Source organism: Hyposmocoma kahamanoa, unplaced genomic scaffold, assembly GCF_003589595.1.
Source record: "Hyposmocoma kahamanoa isolate Upper Pololo Valley unplaced genomic scaffold, ASM358959v1 67, whole genome shotgun sequence".
Lineage (NCBI taxonomy): Eukaryota > Metazoa > Arthropoda > Insecta > Lepidoptera > Cosmopterigidae > Hyposmocoma > Hyposmocoma kahamanoa.
The window spans coordinates 7393166-7409592 of record NW_020653855.1 but is presented as its reverse complement, the minus strand read 5'-3'; the positions used below and the strand labels follow the sequence as shown (position 1 = coordinate 7409592).

Here is a 16427-nt window from a genome sequence, read left to right as displayed (position 1 = left end):
GGCGGTCAGATCTCAAGTCTTAGGCATGACTTTGTTGGTCAAAATCCAGAAAAAGTACTTCTTATTCCTTCAAGTCATTGTAATGTTCAAAGCTAAGGTTCAAAGTATAATTTAGACCATTATTATCGTAAGCGAAATTGAATCTATGTATAGATTGATGGAAGTGTCCGCAACTCGACATCAAGGCACCTATTTTGGTTGTGTCTCTGTCTTTCCTTCCTCTAAGGTCTCTGTACATCATACAATAAGATAAACAAGTTTGATATTTAGTATATTCTATAGACAATAGTGATGCTATGGAAGTGTCATTACGGAAATAGATGTTGTAAGTATTTTTTTCCATCCTCTAAGTTATAAGTAGGTAAATCTTAACGAAAGTGGATCTGTTACCAGTGGCATTAAAAAGATCTCAAAGCAATAGTTCTAAACAGGCAAAAACCAGGGCTCGTTTTTAGTTTCATAATTGCACTTAAAGTGCGTAAGGTAAAACGGCCCATTCACTACCTGCATGACAGTCCGCCCCGCAAGAAGGGACTGCTCACTCACGGACGCATTACAGATTACATTCATAATCCTGCATTACGCGGCGGACGGCAGGCGGACTGCAATCGGGATAATGAATCCCCCCTTTAAAACACGGACTCCTGCCAAACAATCCATGCTAGCACATGATGTGCCCTGAAGGGCTAGCACGATAGGGCGCGACTAGTGCGAGAGCGACAAAAAACGCGAGATACTGCTATTCTAAGTCGCGCCGTATCGTCCTAGCCCTACTGCAAAGAATATCGTTGCTCTAGTAGGTACATACTTATAGTACAGAGAATTTCCTAATTTGAGAGATAATTGGTGTATTAGTCTGACAGTAATTCGAATAATAATTTACTCGAATTTAAAATTATTTCACCACTATTTTCAAATAGAACTTCCATAATAATAAGCTGCTAACCCATATTATTATTTATGGATTTGTTATCTGAATTAAATGTTTATTATTATTTTGGATGGATGGAGTCAGTTCATTCACGATTAACCGTTTGATCGAAAAACGATACAAAAATATTAATTTGTTATTAGAACTTCGTGAACGCGGCTTTTATAAATTGGTCGTAAATGAACGCCATCAATCGTCGTGAGTGACGTAAATAATAAAAAATTGACGTAAACATTTGGAAAAAGGGAAAGTGTGGGAAACATTAAAAACTCATCAATTATTAATTTGTCGACGAAAAAGTTCTAAAATAAAATGGCTCAACTTTTCAATGTTTTCCTACGAAACTCTGCGAGTTTGAGCAAAAATAAGGCCCTTTTGGCGAATTTATCCGCTGTTTACAATGTGAAGTGAGTTTCTGTTACATATTCTGTAATCTTTGCTGTTACTAAGTAAAATATTATGTAACATTGAAGGTTACGATGGGTTTGTTTTGTATGTACATAAATATTTGTTGACTTTTGTTTAATAAATTACTATAAATCACGTTTTCTATGTTTTCTGTCCATATTCGCGCCTTTTAACTACATATTTATGTCCATACATAGTCAGACCGGAATTTAAGTTTTATCCTTATTATCCTTGTGCACCATACAAACAGGAAAACGAGATATTTGTGTAATTAATATAAAATTAATTTGTTGAAGTTAAATTCCTGTTACAGACCTACATAATGCTGGCATCATTCCACCTCTCAAAGCATAATTTATACCTATGCCATAGATTACATAGATCTATTTTGTATTTTGAAACTTGTCTAAAATTGACTGTTGGCAGTTCACACCGGAAGGGCCATCGATGGATGCCAGATGCGGAGTACGTCAAGGATTACCAGGGAGCAGTCATGTACCCTGATGACATCACCAGTGTTATCAAACACCCAGCTTACAGCGGTTAGTCTATTTAAAAATTTCTAGTAGATTCTTGATAGACTCTTTACAATGCTTGCACATGGGAGTAGGGATATTGCTTTATAGATAGATAGATATATACCTTATTGTTCACATACAAGAACAAAAACAGTACATAGACAGCTTAAAACTATTATGGGCAAAGGTGACCTTATCGCTAAGAGCTATATCTTCCAGACAACCTTTGAGTGCCATTGACAAAATTTTAATTGTATAGATAATAAAAAATGAACATTAATTTTATAATTATTGTTATTGTAAATTATTATTGTATATGTACCTATATGCTTTATAAATATTGTTAATTTATTAACAGATTAAATATGGAACGCATAAGACAACATTGATAGATAGATGAAAAATTTATTCAGCACAAAGAAAGAATAGCCACTCATATCAACAAACTGGCTATCACGTTGTGTGCGCCACCACGGATGAGAAGATTTAACTAAACACATTTAGTATTTAACTAAGTCAGTTGAATAGTTTTCCACATAATGGAAACCCTATCTTGGAAGGGTTATAAGGGTAGGGTCTGACATGTCAAAATATATCAAAAATTAACTGCTTATGGTCTTAAATAAGACCGATTACATGTTGGCAAAAGAAAAAAGTCAGTACGTGTACAATCACTTCACAAGGTATAATACTAAAGCATGTAGAACACAAATTAGCACACATTGATAAACATATTATTTGTAGAAAAAAAAAAATTTATACTGGTCATACCTATTTATATATACGATCTAATCCTAGGTCTGGTTTCAACATTGTTGAGTGTGCATCAGGATTCAAAGTAATAATTGTCATTTATAATTATACCAAATAATTATCTATAATACCTCAATAGTTCTTCCCTGGACAAACTCTTTCACAAGGAGCCTATATGTATATACCATGGAGTATACAACCAGAAATAGAGACGAAATACGGGCCATCCATCCCTGGCAATTCATCAGTCAAATGGTGCTGATATCACTTTTAAATATCAACTCTATCACAAATTAGAAAGCTGAAATAGTACAGCATCAACAACTGACCTGTGTGTACGTCTCCATATATTCCAAAAATATTGCGTATTTATTGTAATAAAGATAATATCTCTAACTATGGGGGTCTGTTCCATTCAGTCGTTTGGGAAAAACAGCAAAACATCTAATTACAAAACAAACAGAATCACATTTCATTGGTAATTACATATTGAATTATGTAATTTTTCAATTTTTGTCCATTATAGCAAAGCTCAAGTTAAACTGGTCGTTTTGAAGTGAAACAATTGACGACACCCGTCAATTGTTGCGAATTCGGACTGGCCAATCGGAGCGCAGTTGTCACTGTTGTTGATGTGGCAGAATAGTTTTCAAACAAATTAAATAACATTTCGCATTGACCTTCATCTTTATTTCTGGTTATATACTCGATGGTATTACCTAATAAAGTTCATATGTTACTTACCAACTGCTGAATGTATACACTAAAAACATTGACTTACAAATAAATGGACGACGGGTCTAATACAAAAACCACGAAAAAAATGTCCCAAGTCAACCTATTTAAACATAGTGACATGTAAAGGAATATGAAAAAGCTAAAACGTTGAATTCAAATTGTAATGTCATCGCAGTACTGTCTAATTTTGCTTGCTTCGCTGTCAGAAGAAACAAACGAAGACTAAAGCGTGAATGACGCTCTGTATACGATTTTAACGCCCTATAAGTTCGGACACTTTTTAGCGCTGACCCGACGTCCATATAATTGTAAGTCAATGACTAAAAATATCACATTGTGATGGAATCTCACTCTGTACTTATATTACGCGAGATACTGCTATTCTCGCATAGTGTATGTCGCGCTTTATGTGGTTATGTAACTTGTGTTGTTTGTTATTCATTAAGATTTTTTTGTGCTATTTCTAAGATGTAATTGTGTATTGATAAAATGCTTTATTTATAAAGATACTAACATCAAAAGTAGGGTACCTGTGGAGCACCAGTGTATGTGTAGTGTACACATTCCCCCTTTGTAAGTCTGTGCTAATGTGTTGGTCGAGGCAGCTTATAGCCCTTGGGCTTCCGTACTGGTTTATACATTTTATAGAAAAAAGGCAGTTCTTATCGTATTGATGGCATACATTGTAATGCTTGTGAAAGAATTTGCCAATCTTCGTTGGGTACTCGCCAATTGTTGCCCAAGGTGCACCAGATTTCCAGGAAGGGAAAGTACGTGAGGCTCCTTTCGTGCACCCAAACGGCACTGTGATCCTAAGGGCTCATTCAGAGTGAAGTCTGGTGCGGGCGCGCGGGTCTTGGCGTCTTCTCTTTCACAGTGCCGAAGTGACTAAACCGTTACATCCACACGTCGAAGTTACAAACAGGCGCTAGACGCTAGACCAAGCAATAGTTCCTCCCGCGTGGCGTATGACCTACCACGGCCGCACCCGCCTCGACACAGGCTCCAGCGCGCCCGGCCCCTCTGAATACGGCCTAAGAATCCAAGGTTTCAACACGGAATGGCACAAATAAATTGTACATGGAGCTGAAGTCCTGGTTCCTACTTTCCACCGATTGCAAAGGCCAATCCTAGTGATTCAGATTCATTTATTTTGTTAAATACAAGTTTATATTGTGCACTACAAGTCAAAGTATAAGAAAATGTTGAGATCGTCAAACAAAATGAATATTATAAAATGAGAAATACACAATAATTACAAAATTAACAATTCATTAATAATAATATTGTTGTCATTAAATTACATATCAAATATCATTCTTCATCAAGGGTTGTTATAAGTTGATAAACAAATACATGACCCGAGGAATAGTGCATTATTAGTATTTTACTGCGTAAACCAATTATCTGGAATTTTTCAGCAAATGACTTACTATATAGAAAACGCAACATAATGTTATGTATAACGCAAGTACTTACACGTGTTTCGGTAAAATATTAAATGAGGAATCTTCCGTTACAAATTAACTTCCATGACTGTTTATGGAACATTTGTAAAAAATATTCGTTGTTGAAATTTCAATTGTGAAATAATTGTTTTTCCCAGTGCAACCGCGATATTGTATGTATAACTGGTTTTTTGCCCCAAATATAACTAAAAGAGAGTAATGAGGTATCCTTCCAACATTCTAACTTTGTTATTTGTACAGGTCAAGTGATGCCTGCAGAGAGGCAAGTGAAGAACATGGTTCTGAACTTCGGACCTCAGCATCCGGCTGCTCACGGCGTGTTGCGTCTTGTGCTGGAGCTCGATGGAGAGGTATATCATGCTTCTAAAGTGTAATATCACATCAGTTTTTACTCTAGCTGTGGCCCACCATATTATATTCATTATACCTATATGCTTCTGTTATGAGCATTGGTAGCCTAGTTGGATGACTACTTACCTTCCACTCTCCAAAGTTCAAGTTTTAGTGGCCACTCACTACTGAATATTTCGAATTTTGTGCTGTTTAGATTACTAATTTTAAGTTCTTTAACGGGGAAAGAAAAGGTCGTGAGGACAAATGCGTAGTGGTAAGGATTCGAGCTCACTAAACTAGTAAGTCCACGAAACTTCGAAAATGTACGGAATTATCGTCGGTTTAGTAGATAAAAGGTCAATTCGCAAAATTGCTACCAGTCTAAGGCCCATTTATGTAAATAGCTTATTCGATATAAGCCAAATTCGTGAAAGATTCAATTAGAAAAAGGACTAATACTTGTTAATTCTTTTGAAATATCTAATACTCTTAGACGAATGACGTGGAATCTCCGTTCTTTTAAAGTTCCTGAAATCCTTGAATGGTATGTGGAATCTGTATTAAAATCCCCAAAACTCTTTCAAGACATGTAAGAATCCCCAACCTGTTGAAATTCCCAAACTCTTCGAAGAATTGTAAAAATCCCCAACCTGTTGAAATCTCCAAAGCTTTTTGAAGACATTATGTTATATCCCAAACCTGGACTTAGATTCCGGGAGAAGCTGTTATCGCAAGAGTAGAACCTTGTACCAATAAATCCCAAACCAGCATTGAGCTACTTTGGTGTATTAAAACGTTAGAAAAAAGCGCGTGCCCTCGAATTGGACGTATATGGGTTTATACCAACTCTTTATCTGCTAGACGGTCCGCGCAGCCGATCCCCACATCGGCCTTCTGCACCGCGGCACAGAGAAGCTTATCGAATACAAAACCTATACACAAGCGTTGCCCTATTTCGATCGCCTGGACTACGTGTCCATGATGTGCAACGAACAGTGCTACAGTCTTGCGGTCGAAAAGCTTTTGAATATCGATATTCCAATCAGAGCTAAGTACATTAGAAGTGAGTACCTCTTTTGATACTTTAAAGCATGTGAAAGATGATGTAGTGATAAAGGGAACGCTTTGATAATGTGCGTAGTATAATGATGTGTCAAATCGGCAATTACCTGGCATCAAATTAGATTCCTGAGCCATGAGTACAAGAGTAACAAAATTCTCCCCGGAGACACTACCTAGTAGTGACGAAAGGGTTTATGATACGATTTCTATCGGTATGTCTACAAAAATATAAGCTATTGTGCTGGTGCGGTAGCTGGAAAGGTCGTGCTTGGATTTGACAAGCTTGTGAATACTGCTAACCGTTCCATTTTTGCGGGAAGATGCTGTTATTCAGAGCGGCATTTTTGAGACAGCTGTCAAAAGGCTGATGAGAAATTCGAAAAAGTGTTCGAGCACCTTGGAAATGGGGGGCTTATGAGCGATTCTACACCCTTCAGGGTGAATAGAAGGCCAAAATGATGGCACTTGATAGAGCGCACGTAGATAAAATGTGGCTAAAGGTCGGTCATTCGACTTCGGTTATATCTAATTAGATTAAGGATTTTCTTACAAGAGCACTCTATACAAATGAAGTTAGATCCATTTTTGGATATTAAATTATGCAATTCAATAACAATCAGTTACTACCTAATATCGGTCAAGGTCATAAATTGTTACTTTCCTGTTAAATTATATAGTTTCAAAAGCATTTACGTAATTACTTTCATTTTTGCCACATAAGTCAATTACTTAGTCGACTTTAGGACCCATGGGAAACCAGCGTAACAGCCTTGTCCAGGCTGTGGCTTTAACCGAATGAGATTCTTAGGGCGTCTTAAAATTAGATGCTTATAATTATAGCACTGCAGTGGCGTGACTTTTCTAGTATTTAAATTCTATATATTTATGATTTTTTTTATCCTCTTATCGTTTATGTCCTTAGTTAAGTAATAGTAAAATTAAAACAATCGTATAAAATATTTAGTAACAGTAGAGCGAGTGGCGGTCGGTACCTAAAGGTAATTTTCCACCGGCGAGGCGAGGTGAGACGAGGAGACGATAATGAAAATCTCCCCGGCCTATTTTCACCAAAAATTGCCATCAACAGCTCGCGCTATGATTGTGGATAATGAAGATTCAGTACTGTTCAGTTCATCTAGCAATAAAGACGCGGCTGAAGTAACACATGTCGTAAATTATTATTATTAAAGATGTTAACGGAAGAAGAATCAAATAAAAGCATCTTCTTTAAATCTCAAATCGTACGCACTCCACAATCTCAATCTCATGTTATTAATAGCCATCAACAGTGCGCGCGAGACCGTGCGGGCACTTGCGAGATTGCGAGATCTTGTTAGAGATTCTGTTAAAGAATATAATACTCTATGCAGGAAGCAATACGGTTCAATATTACATCGACAAATATTTCTATTCTCGCCTCGCCCATCGTCGTCAATCGAGACCATTTCCACCGAAGATGGGCCGGGAGAGAATTGAAATTTTGTCAGAAAAACTCGCCTCGTTTCGCCTCGCCTCGCCGGTGAAAAACCACCTTAAGACCCTGCGCCCATCTACGCGCCTCACACCCTGCAATAAAGTTAATAAAGTCGACACTGGTCTACCACACAGAGATATATGTATACCTAATCTGTGCAACCATGGTCAGGGCCGAGTTTGGCATTCTCATTGTTACGTCCCTATCATTTCGCTTTTAAGTTATTCGCACCATGCGTACACCTGTCGTGTTTATCCCGGTTATACCCAACAGCTCTATTTGCGGAAATGACCCGCATTCGAAATCACATAATGGCGGTGGCCACGCATGCGCTGGACGTCGGTGCTCTCACGCCATTGTTCTGGCTGTTCGAGGAGCGAGAGAAGTTGATGGAATTGTACGAACGCGTCAGCGGTGCTCGGATGCACGCCGCCTATGTCAGACCGGGCGGTGTGGCGCTGGTGAGTTGCTCATACATTTTTATGATGGATTTACATTAGCACAATTCATACTCTTGATATATAGTAAAGCCACACGTTAAAAATGATTTGATGAAGGTCACAATAATTATACCTTTCTTATATAAAAAAAAATTAAACTAACTTCAAAAGTTTGTTTAATTACATCTAACACTATTGTAATAGTAGTGCGATTTAATTAAAATAATTTAACGCCACTTATAATCAATTTAAGTTATCAAATGCTCTAAATGTGTCCTACTTAATGTGTCTTTTTAATCAATTTACATATATGTGTATGATATGTGATGATTTATTCAATATGGTGTTTACCATATTGAATAAGTCATCATAAATAATTTGATTGCACCTCTATATGATGACATATGATTGTAAACCATTATATTTAATAATAAGTGAGTGCCCTTTCTACTTTGCTGTGCCCTTACAGGGTGTCACATGTACACTTACAAACCACTGTACGTAAATTATTAATAAGTGTGACAATGCAATAAATAAATAAATAAATAAATAACTTATTCTGTAGTATACAAATTCTCGCTCTTTTGATAATTTATCTTTTCATGGTGAATGTTTGTATTTAATTAAGATAATAAACAGGTAAGGTAAAGAAGACAATAAAAGCTTAACTACTAAAAAGTTTTAAATTATATGAGTAAAATTGGGTCCCCGCGGCAAGGTGCCCAAGATGCTGGCAGCGTTACCCCTTTGTATTGCTTTTGAGTTTTGCCTTTGAGTTTCCCAGACAGTACAGTGAACATTTAATAAGACCTCACTCTCATACCGGTTCCTATAAACTAAATCAGGTTCATTTTCCTGAACAAAATTTCAAATTAATTTTATGGTCTTCCTTTTATTTGCTGACTGCCTCCGTGGCCGAACGGTTACCACGCCGTACTGCAGCGCAGAGGTCCCAGGTTCGGTTGCCGGGCCAGGAGAAATATTTGTATGGCCTACATTTATTTCTCTCGTGAGTTTGGGTGTAATTTGTGGTTGTCTACGTATGTGCCCATGGCACCCGCGACACAGGGTTTCCCTAGTGCGGGGCTATGTTGAGTGTGTGCGGTATTATTATTATTTAAGATGCTATGTTATTTAGAAGAAAATTCAGTATAGTAAAATTACAGGTGCTTTTTTTTTCACATTTACCGGGTTCAATTCCCTGTTAAAACAAGCGATTATTTAAAATTTGAATTTGAATGCAAATAAAATAAAAAATCTATCTACGGTATTTAAGGTGGCATAGCCGTGAGACGCCCTGTGTAAATGAACATCATTTTTTTAAGGATATGCCTCTCGGTCTAATGGACGACATTTATGAGTTCTCGAGTAAGTTCTCCGAGCGGCTCGACGAGGTCGAAGATGTCCTCACCACCAACCGCATCTGGGTGCAGAGGACGAAAGATATTGGAGTCGTCAGTGCACAAGACGCATTGAATTATGGGTTTAGGTACGTATAACAGCTCAATTGTGTTCAGGGTTTGTTCCTTTATTACATTGTAAATTATCATTTGACATTATATGTTCTTGCTAGTCCATGTAGCTGAAATCCTTCTTTGACAAGAATGGTTAATAATACAGAACTCATTCAGGACGCTTAAGTTATACTGTCGATTGTTTTTGTTTACTCAAATAAAAAGACACCGAAGATAACATTCAACTTCATTACAAAGATTCAAGAAAATATGAAGATTAATTTTTCAACTACACACGAATGTCAACTGAATCCTTTGATTGTACGTTGGGGAACATCCGAACGACAATTACTGGAATAGACACAAATTGATTAAAAATCTGCGCGGTAGTGCGGAGCGCAGTATGCCATACCCTGCGGTACGCCGCACCCCTCCGCGCGGGGGCGCGGTAAAACCGGAGAAGCGTCGTCAGTGTGTTGGCCGGCGCGTGTTTTACATACAAACTGAGGTACTTCAGTACAACGTTAAAAAACGCAGCTCCGTCGCGAGGCGTGCAGTGTGTTAATCGCCTTACCGTACCCATTTTAATACAAGGTTAATATTTGAGAACTCGTTAACTGAACAAAAAAATGTTCATAATTTGATACCTCCTAGTACCTAGACGAACTCTTTCACAAGGAGTATAGTAGAAATAAGTATATGATATATAGTCACAGTCATTTATTGCTACAATTCTGGTTATATTTCAGCGGTGTAATGCTCCGCGGTTCGGGCATCAAGTGGGATTTGCGCAAAACTCAACCCTACGACGCCTATCATCTGGTCGAATTCGACGTGCCCATCGGTACTCATGGGGATTGCTACGACAGGTCAGTATTACCATGTCTGTTCAGTATTACCGTTATAAGTCAGTAAATCAATCAATTCCTGTGACTATGATAGGTCAGTATTACTATGATAAGCGTTCACTACCATAACAGATCAGTTTTACCATGATAGATAAGTATTATCATGATAAGTCAGTAAATCAAGAAATTTAATCTCAGTGACTATAATAGGTCAGTGTTACTATGATATGCGTTCACTACCATGACATGTCTATTACCATGTCCGATAAGTATTACCATAATACGTCGGTAAATCAATAAATCTCAGTAACTGCGATAGGTCAGTATTATTATGACAAGCGTTCACTACCTTGACAGGCCAGTATTAACCATGTCCGATAAGTATCCCCATGATAAATCAGTAAATCGATAAATTTATACAATTTCGGTGGATATTATTTTTTGTATTTGAGTACATTATTATGAACTATTAAATAATACTTCATTATAATATTCTATTATATTCAAATAATAAAAATTGCCACCGAAATAGTCCTCTTCAGTTATTGGTCCATACTTTTTTTTTCTATAACGTCAAGTGACGAGGCGAACAAGTCGTGCGCATGGTAAGCGACACGCCTGTCCATAACAGTTGCAGTACAACTCGGAGCTTTAAACCGCAAAGATCTCAGGGGCACTGCCACTGCGCCCGTTACCCTGAGACATAAGTTGACAAGGCCCATGTGACTGTAATTTCACCAGCACCTCTACCCTTCAAAACCGGAACGCAGTAATGCTGAAATTACTCCTTGGTGGCAGAAATAGGTAAGGTGTCAGTACTTCCCAGGATGAACTCTTTCACAAGGGGCTCTACTGCTACTAAATATATGCTAAAACCAGACTTAATTTTGCTAACATAGTTTGCATAAGATAACTCATCTTAATATATTTTTCTCGCACAGATTCGGCTTTTGTTGTCCGTTGCTGTTCTATGGTGCGAGGCTTTTAGTTGGTAATTATTCATATTTTCGCATTGACCTACCAACAAATGGACGTCGGGTCAGCACTAAAAAGTAGTGAATAGGCAGGTGTAGACCCGCGTTTAGTATGCAAATCTATAGAAGGTACTAATAATACGTCTGTAGTGATTCCAAGACTGGATCGACTAAGACTTTGTAACGATGGGGTACTGATGGTCCCATACACAAAATGCACATTTTATTTTTTTCCTACTAAACTTTTAGATTTATGGCAAAATGGGATATTACACAATTTAATTAGGACAAAGGGTCTCTCGATTGGCATTTTTTTATAGAGAGATATCGTGAAAAAAAATCCAATGTCCGCAATACCGCTGATTCGACCCACTGTCGCAAAGTTAAGATAAATATAGTGTACCTGCCTGTCCCCAATTACGTCAATTTTTTATGAACTTAAGTGATTTCCTGAATCCCGAACAGGTCCAGGACCTAAAAAATATTGTCGTAAGGCAGTCTCCATTTTCTGTCTATGTCCCTCGAAGTTTAGGAAAAAAAAAACAAAAGCATTCAAAATTATCTGAAAGCATAACGGTTTTATTCTAAATCAGTTATCAGTATTTCGGTTATTTGAGTTAACGTTTAGTTGGCATCTAAAAATTCGAAATATCGGTACATTTCCTATAGCACGACATAAGTAACAAACAGAGAGATACTGAGTGACACTTTATGTATGTATCTGCCCAACTCTTTATCATATGCTTAATTTGTTCCTACAAAATTCGACACAATAATATATATAAATTAATAAATATTTATATTAAAGGCTTCTCCATGACTCTTGTGTTCAAGTAATGGTGTTTATGGGCCCTTAAATTGTTACAAGCAAAATTAAACAGTACTGCAATGTTGTTACGGTTTAAATTAGATGTTATTTTTTATATATTTCGTTACATGTCACTACATTTACATAGGTTGACTTCGGACATTTTTTTCGCCTCTGTCGCTGAATATCACATTCGCAAAATATCACGTTCACAAAACATCATTTTCGCAAGATACCATATTATCAAGATATTTCATTCTTAATACACCATATTCAATTCAAAATTACAATTTATAAATTATTCATTTTATTACATATTGTAATTTTGTATTTTGTTCCTAACAGTACAGAATGTTGTAAATCGCACATATGATATTTTGCGACAGAGGCATTTTTTCGTGGTTTTTGTGTTTAACCAGACGTCCATTTTTTTTCTAGCAATACTGAATGACAAACCACGCACTGGTGCCGTAAGCTACACCAGTGCGGCGATAATGTCACCTATTTGTTTAGATTTCTGTGTCTATAGCTCTTTGGTTTTTTGTTTTGTAGCGTTTGTTTGGCATCTTTTTATAATAATAACGCACACAGTCATAACCCCACACTAAGGAAACCCTATATCGCGGGCATTATGGACACACACATAGACAACCCCAAATTACATCCAAACTTACAAGATAAATAATTGTAAGCCATACAAATATTTCTCCCGGCCTGGGAATCGAACCCAGAACCTCTGCGTGGCAGTCCAGCATGGTAACCGTTCGGCCACAGAGGCAGTTAAAAATGATTATTAGGTTGCATGAAAGAAATTGGTACAAACAAAGTAAACTAATTTTCTAAATTTGTTGAAATGTAAGCTTCCCATTTTGTTGCACTCGGTACTATTTTATGTGACAAAGAATATCATATTGCAGATACTTGTGCCGCGTGGAAGAGATGCGCCAATCCCTACACATCATCGACCAGTGCCTTAACCAGATGCCACCAGGCGAGGTCAAGACCGACGACGCTAAACTCTGCCCTCCCTCAAGGCAGGAGATGAAGGTATAGCGTAATTTTCCTTTGAAATTTAAACCTTACATCATTTGCACAGGATTATATTTCTTATATCGAAATGTGTCAGTTTTTAAATTCAAGTTAATACAGTGGCCGTAGCATGGCATGCAATGTGTGATAAACCTCCCCGTGACATATTTATTTCAGTTGATAAAGCCATGTTGCCATTATTATTTTTTTATTGCGAATACTGGTATGATACGCACTAGAGTCATTCGTTCTTTCGTTTATTTGGTAATGAACTATTGTCATACATTTTGAAGAACAAGGATAACGATATTAAATTGCGTATATAGCTATCTTTGACGTTTAATCATCGCCGCGAAAACGATGAAACAAAAAATGCCGTTTTTGTAGTTTCAGTTTTTCCATATTTTACATTATATTACATTTTATGTTGATATTTGATATTATACTTCGTTTCAATCCATTTCCAATAAAATGTAAACAAACATGTCACTGACCCGACCATAGACGGTTTAGTGATGGCCAATTGTAATGTCAACTACAAATCGATTAATTAATTGAATGAATTGATTTATTCAATTGAGTCATACCAGCGGTTTTCCCTACATAACCTATTAAGCATATTTGAAATTTCCGAAATCTTAATTTTACGTCTTACTTCAAATCCTTAATCTTAGATACTCGTTCGATTGCGATTGAAATATTCGATTTACTAATGGATTACAAAAACTTAAATTGAGTGAACCGAATGTTTTTTCGTACAGCACTATGCAACCATAGACAAGTCATAGATGTATAGATAAACATGACCTCACTTTTGGACTACCATTTTTCAAATATAATTTTACGATGCTATTCAAATAAATATTGTTGGAAAAAGTGATGAGATATCAAGTCAAAATCTTCGAAATATACGTGAAAGTGTTACTTATTCGATTTATTGAGTGGTTGCTTTAGAATTTTAACCAAACAGTTTTGTTTACTTTTTGTTTAAAATGGATTGGTACAGACTATAGCATTGTTGTGCAGAACTGTCAAAATGTTTTAAAATCAGCTGTGACGTTGCGGCCATATTTGGCACTGAGATATTCTTTTGCAGCCATTGGCCGCGGTGCTCGCGACAAAAATATAACGTCACGGTAAAATTTTAAAGTTTATCACTCGAATTTGACAGCTACATGTGGATATAATTGCTTTATCGCAACAGCATGCTACGGAGGCTGAATAGAATAAAAATAAAACATCGTTCCTTAAGAAAACACGTCACTTTAGTTTTAATTACGTTCTAAAACGCTTCCTATTTTTCGTATTACACAAGTAATACATTTTGAGAATTACTTTACAGGAACCCGAAGACGTTTAACCGCTTGTGTGTTTGTTACATTTAACTCTACATTATTGCAGACTTCCATGGAAGCCCTCATCCACCACTTCAAGCTGTTCACGCAGGGCTACCAAGTGCCCCCTGGCAGCACGTACACGGCCATAGAGGCGCCCAAGGGAGAGTTCGGGGTATACCTCGTTTCCGATGGCAGCTCCAAACCTTACAGGTAACATTTATTTTTATTATTCTTTGATATCGCAATGACATTTTCTTATAAATCAAAATCACAATTTAAAAAAAAATCTACTACGTAACCTAAACGGAGATTTTATTATTAAAAAGAAACCGTTAAACATCACTAAATGAAATAATTTAAAAATAAACCCTTGCACAAATCAAAAATAACTAAAGTAAGCTTGTTCAAATCAAGCTAAGGGTGTACGGATGAGAGGCGTCTGTTGCTACCGAGCGCCAACCGACAAAATGAGGTTTCAGCCACGTGGCACTGCTTTTATATATTCCTGACAACCGAGAGGTACTCGGGCGGTTATCCTCTAAGAATTCGCATTTAAGGGAACGCTACTAAAAACTAAAAATTACGCATTTTTTTTTTTTAATATTGACAGATATCTTACTTTTCGAGTTCGAGTTTCGAGTCCTACGTTAAATATCGTATCGTCGCTTAACTTTCTCAAACTCGTATCTTAAAGCACCGAGTTGCTGAAATGTAAAAAATAGATTATGTATCCAAATTTTGCAGCCCGATTTAACATCACATTTCCTTCATATTCACACTCTGGCGTTTACCTATTTTTAAAGTAATGCGTCCAAATTAACACCCTTGATAAGAAATTTAAAATAAATAGGAAGTTTTGCGATCTCCTGAATAATCGCTCTTATAAGATACGAGTTTGAGTAAGTAAGGCATCGGTATGTCGAATTTGCCAAGCTTACAGTGGAGCAATTTAAAGTTTTGAATACACTGAAATGAGAATGAAATGAATTAAATTAAAACTCGTTCTCGAATAAAACTGAGAAATGGTACATTCACGTGATATGCTCATTTCGGTGAATTCAGACCTTTAAACCGCTCCCCTGTAAACTTGTCGATTTCGACATACGATACTTTGTGTAGGAGGGGTCGTTTTGAAAAATTGTAAAAAGATTGTAATTGAACAAGTCGTGACCCTAAGCGACATGCCTGTCCATAACAGTTGCAGTACCGCTCAGAACTTTAAATCGCCTGAGGGGCACTGCCACTGCGCCCGTCACCCAAGTCGATAAGTCCCATGTGCCTGTAATTTTACCAGTACCCTTACCAAACAGAAATAGGTAAAGCTGCAAAACGCATAGTGATTTATATAACGTATTTTTATCCACAGATGCAAAATCAAGGCCCCCGGTTTCGCCCACCTAGCAGCTTTGGAGAAAATCGGCAAAAACTCCATGTTAGCCGATATAGTCGCGATCATAGGCACTCTCGACATCGTGTTCGGGGAAGTCGACCGATAACGTTCCCTTAAAAAATCATTAAATACCAGGTAGTGCCGTTAAACGCCAGTCATTGTGTCAGATATGTGTTCAATTATTACCACTAAGGCTCAGTTTGCGGAATAATAATAATAATAACATCCCACACACCTCATAACCGCGGGGTTATGAGGTGTGTGGGATGTTATCCTAGTGCGGACTAGGAAAACCCTGTATCGCGGGTCACATGGACACGAGAATACACTACCTCTTTACAAGGCACGTTACTCCGTATTTTTGTAATGAAATAATATTTTATTGTATTCATTTGTTAGATTTGCCAACATAAATACATTAACACTGCGTAATTACACGAGTGTAATGTTGGGTCACGGGA

At 37.1% G+C, this 16427-nt stretch overlaps 1 protein-coding gene across 1 annotated transcript; it reads left to right on the top strand.

The window, feature by feature from the left end:
* Positions 1-1243: 1243 nt before the first annotated feature.
* On the top strand, positions 1244-16164 carry LOC113232186 (NADH-ubiquinone oxidoreductase 49 kDa subunit-like). Its single transcript, XM_026466827.1, has 10 exons — positions 1244-1338; positions 1766-1881; positions 5058-5167; positions 6012-6213; positions 7960-8147; positions 9452-9615; positions 10330-10449; positions 13128-13257; positions 14641-14786; positions 15943-16164. The coding sequence occupies exons 1-10, from the start codon at positions 1244-1246 to the stop codon at positions 16070-16072; spliced, it is 1401 nt and encodes a 466-aa protein (XP_026322612.1). The 3' UTR covers positions 16073-16164.
* The last annotated feature ends 263 nt before the right edge of the window (positions 16165-16427 follow it).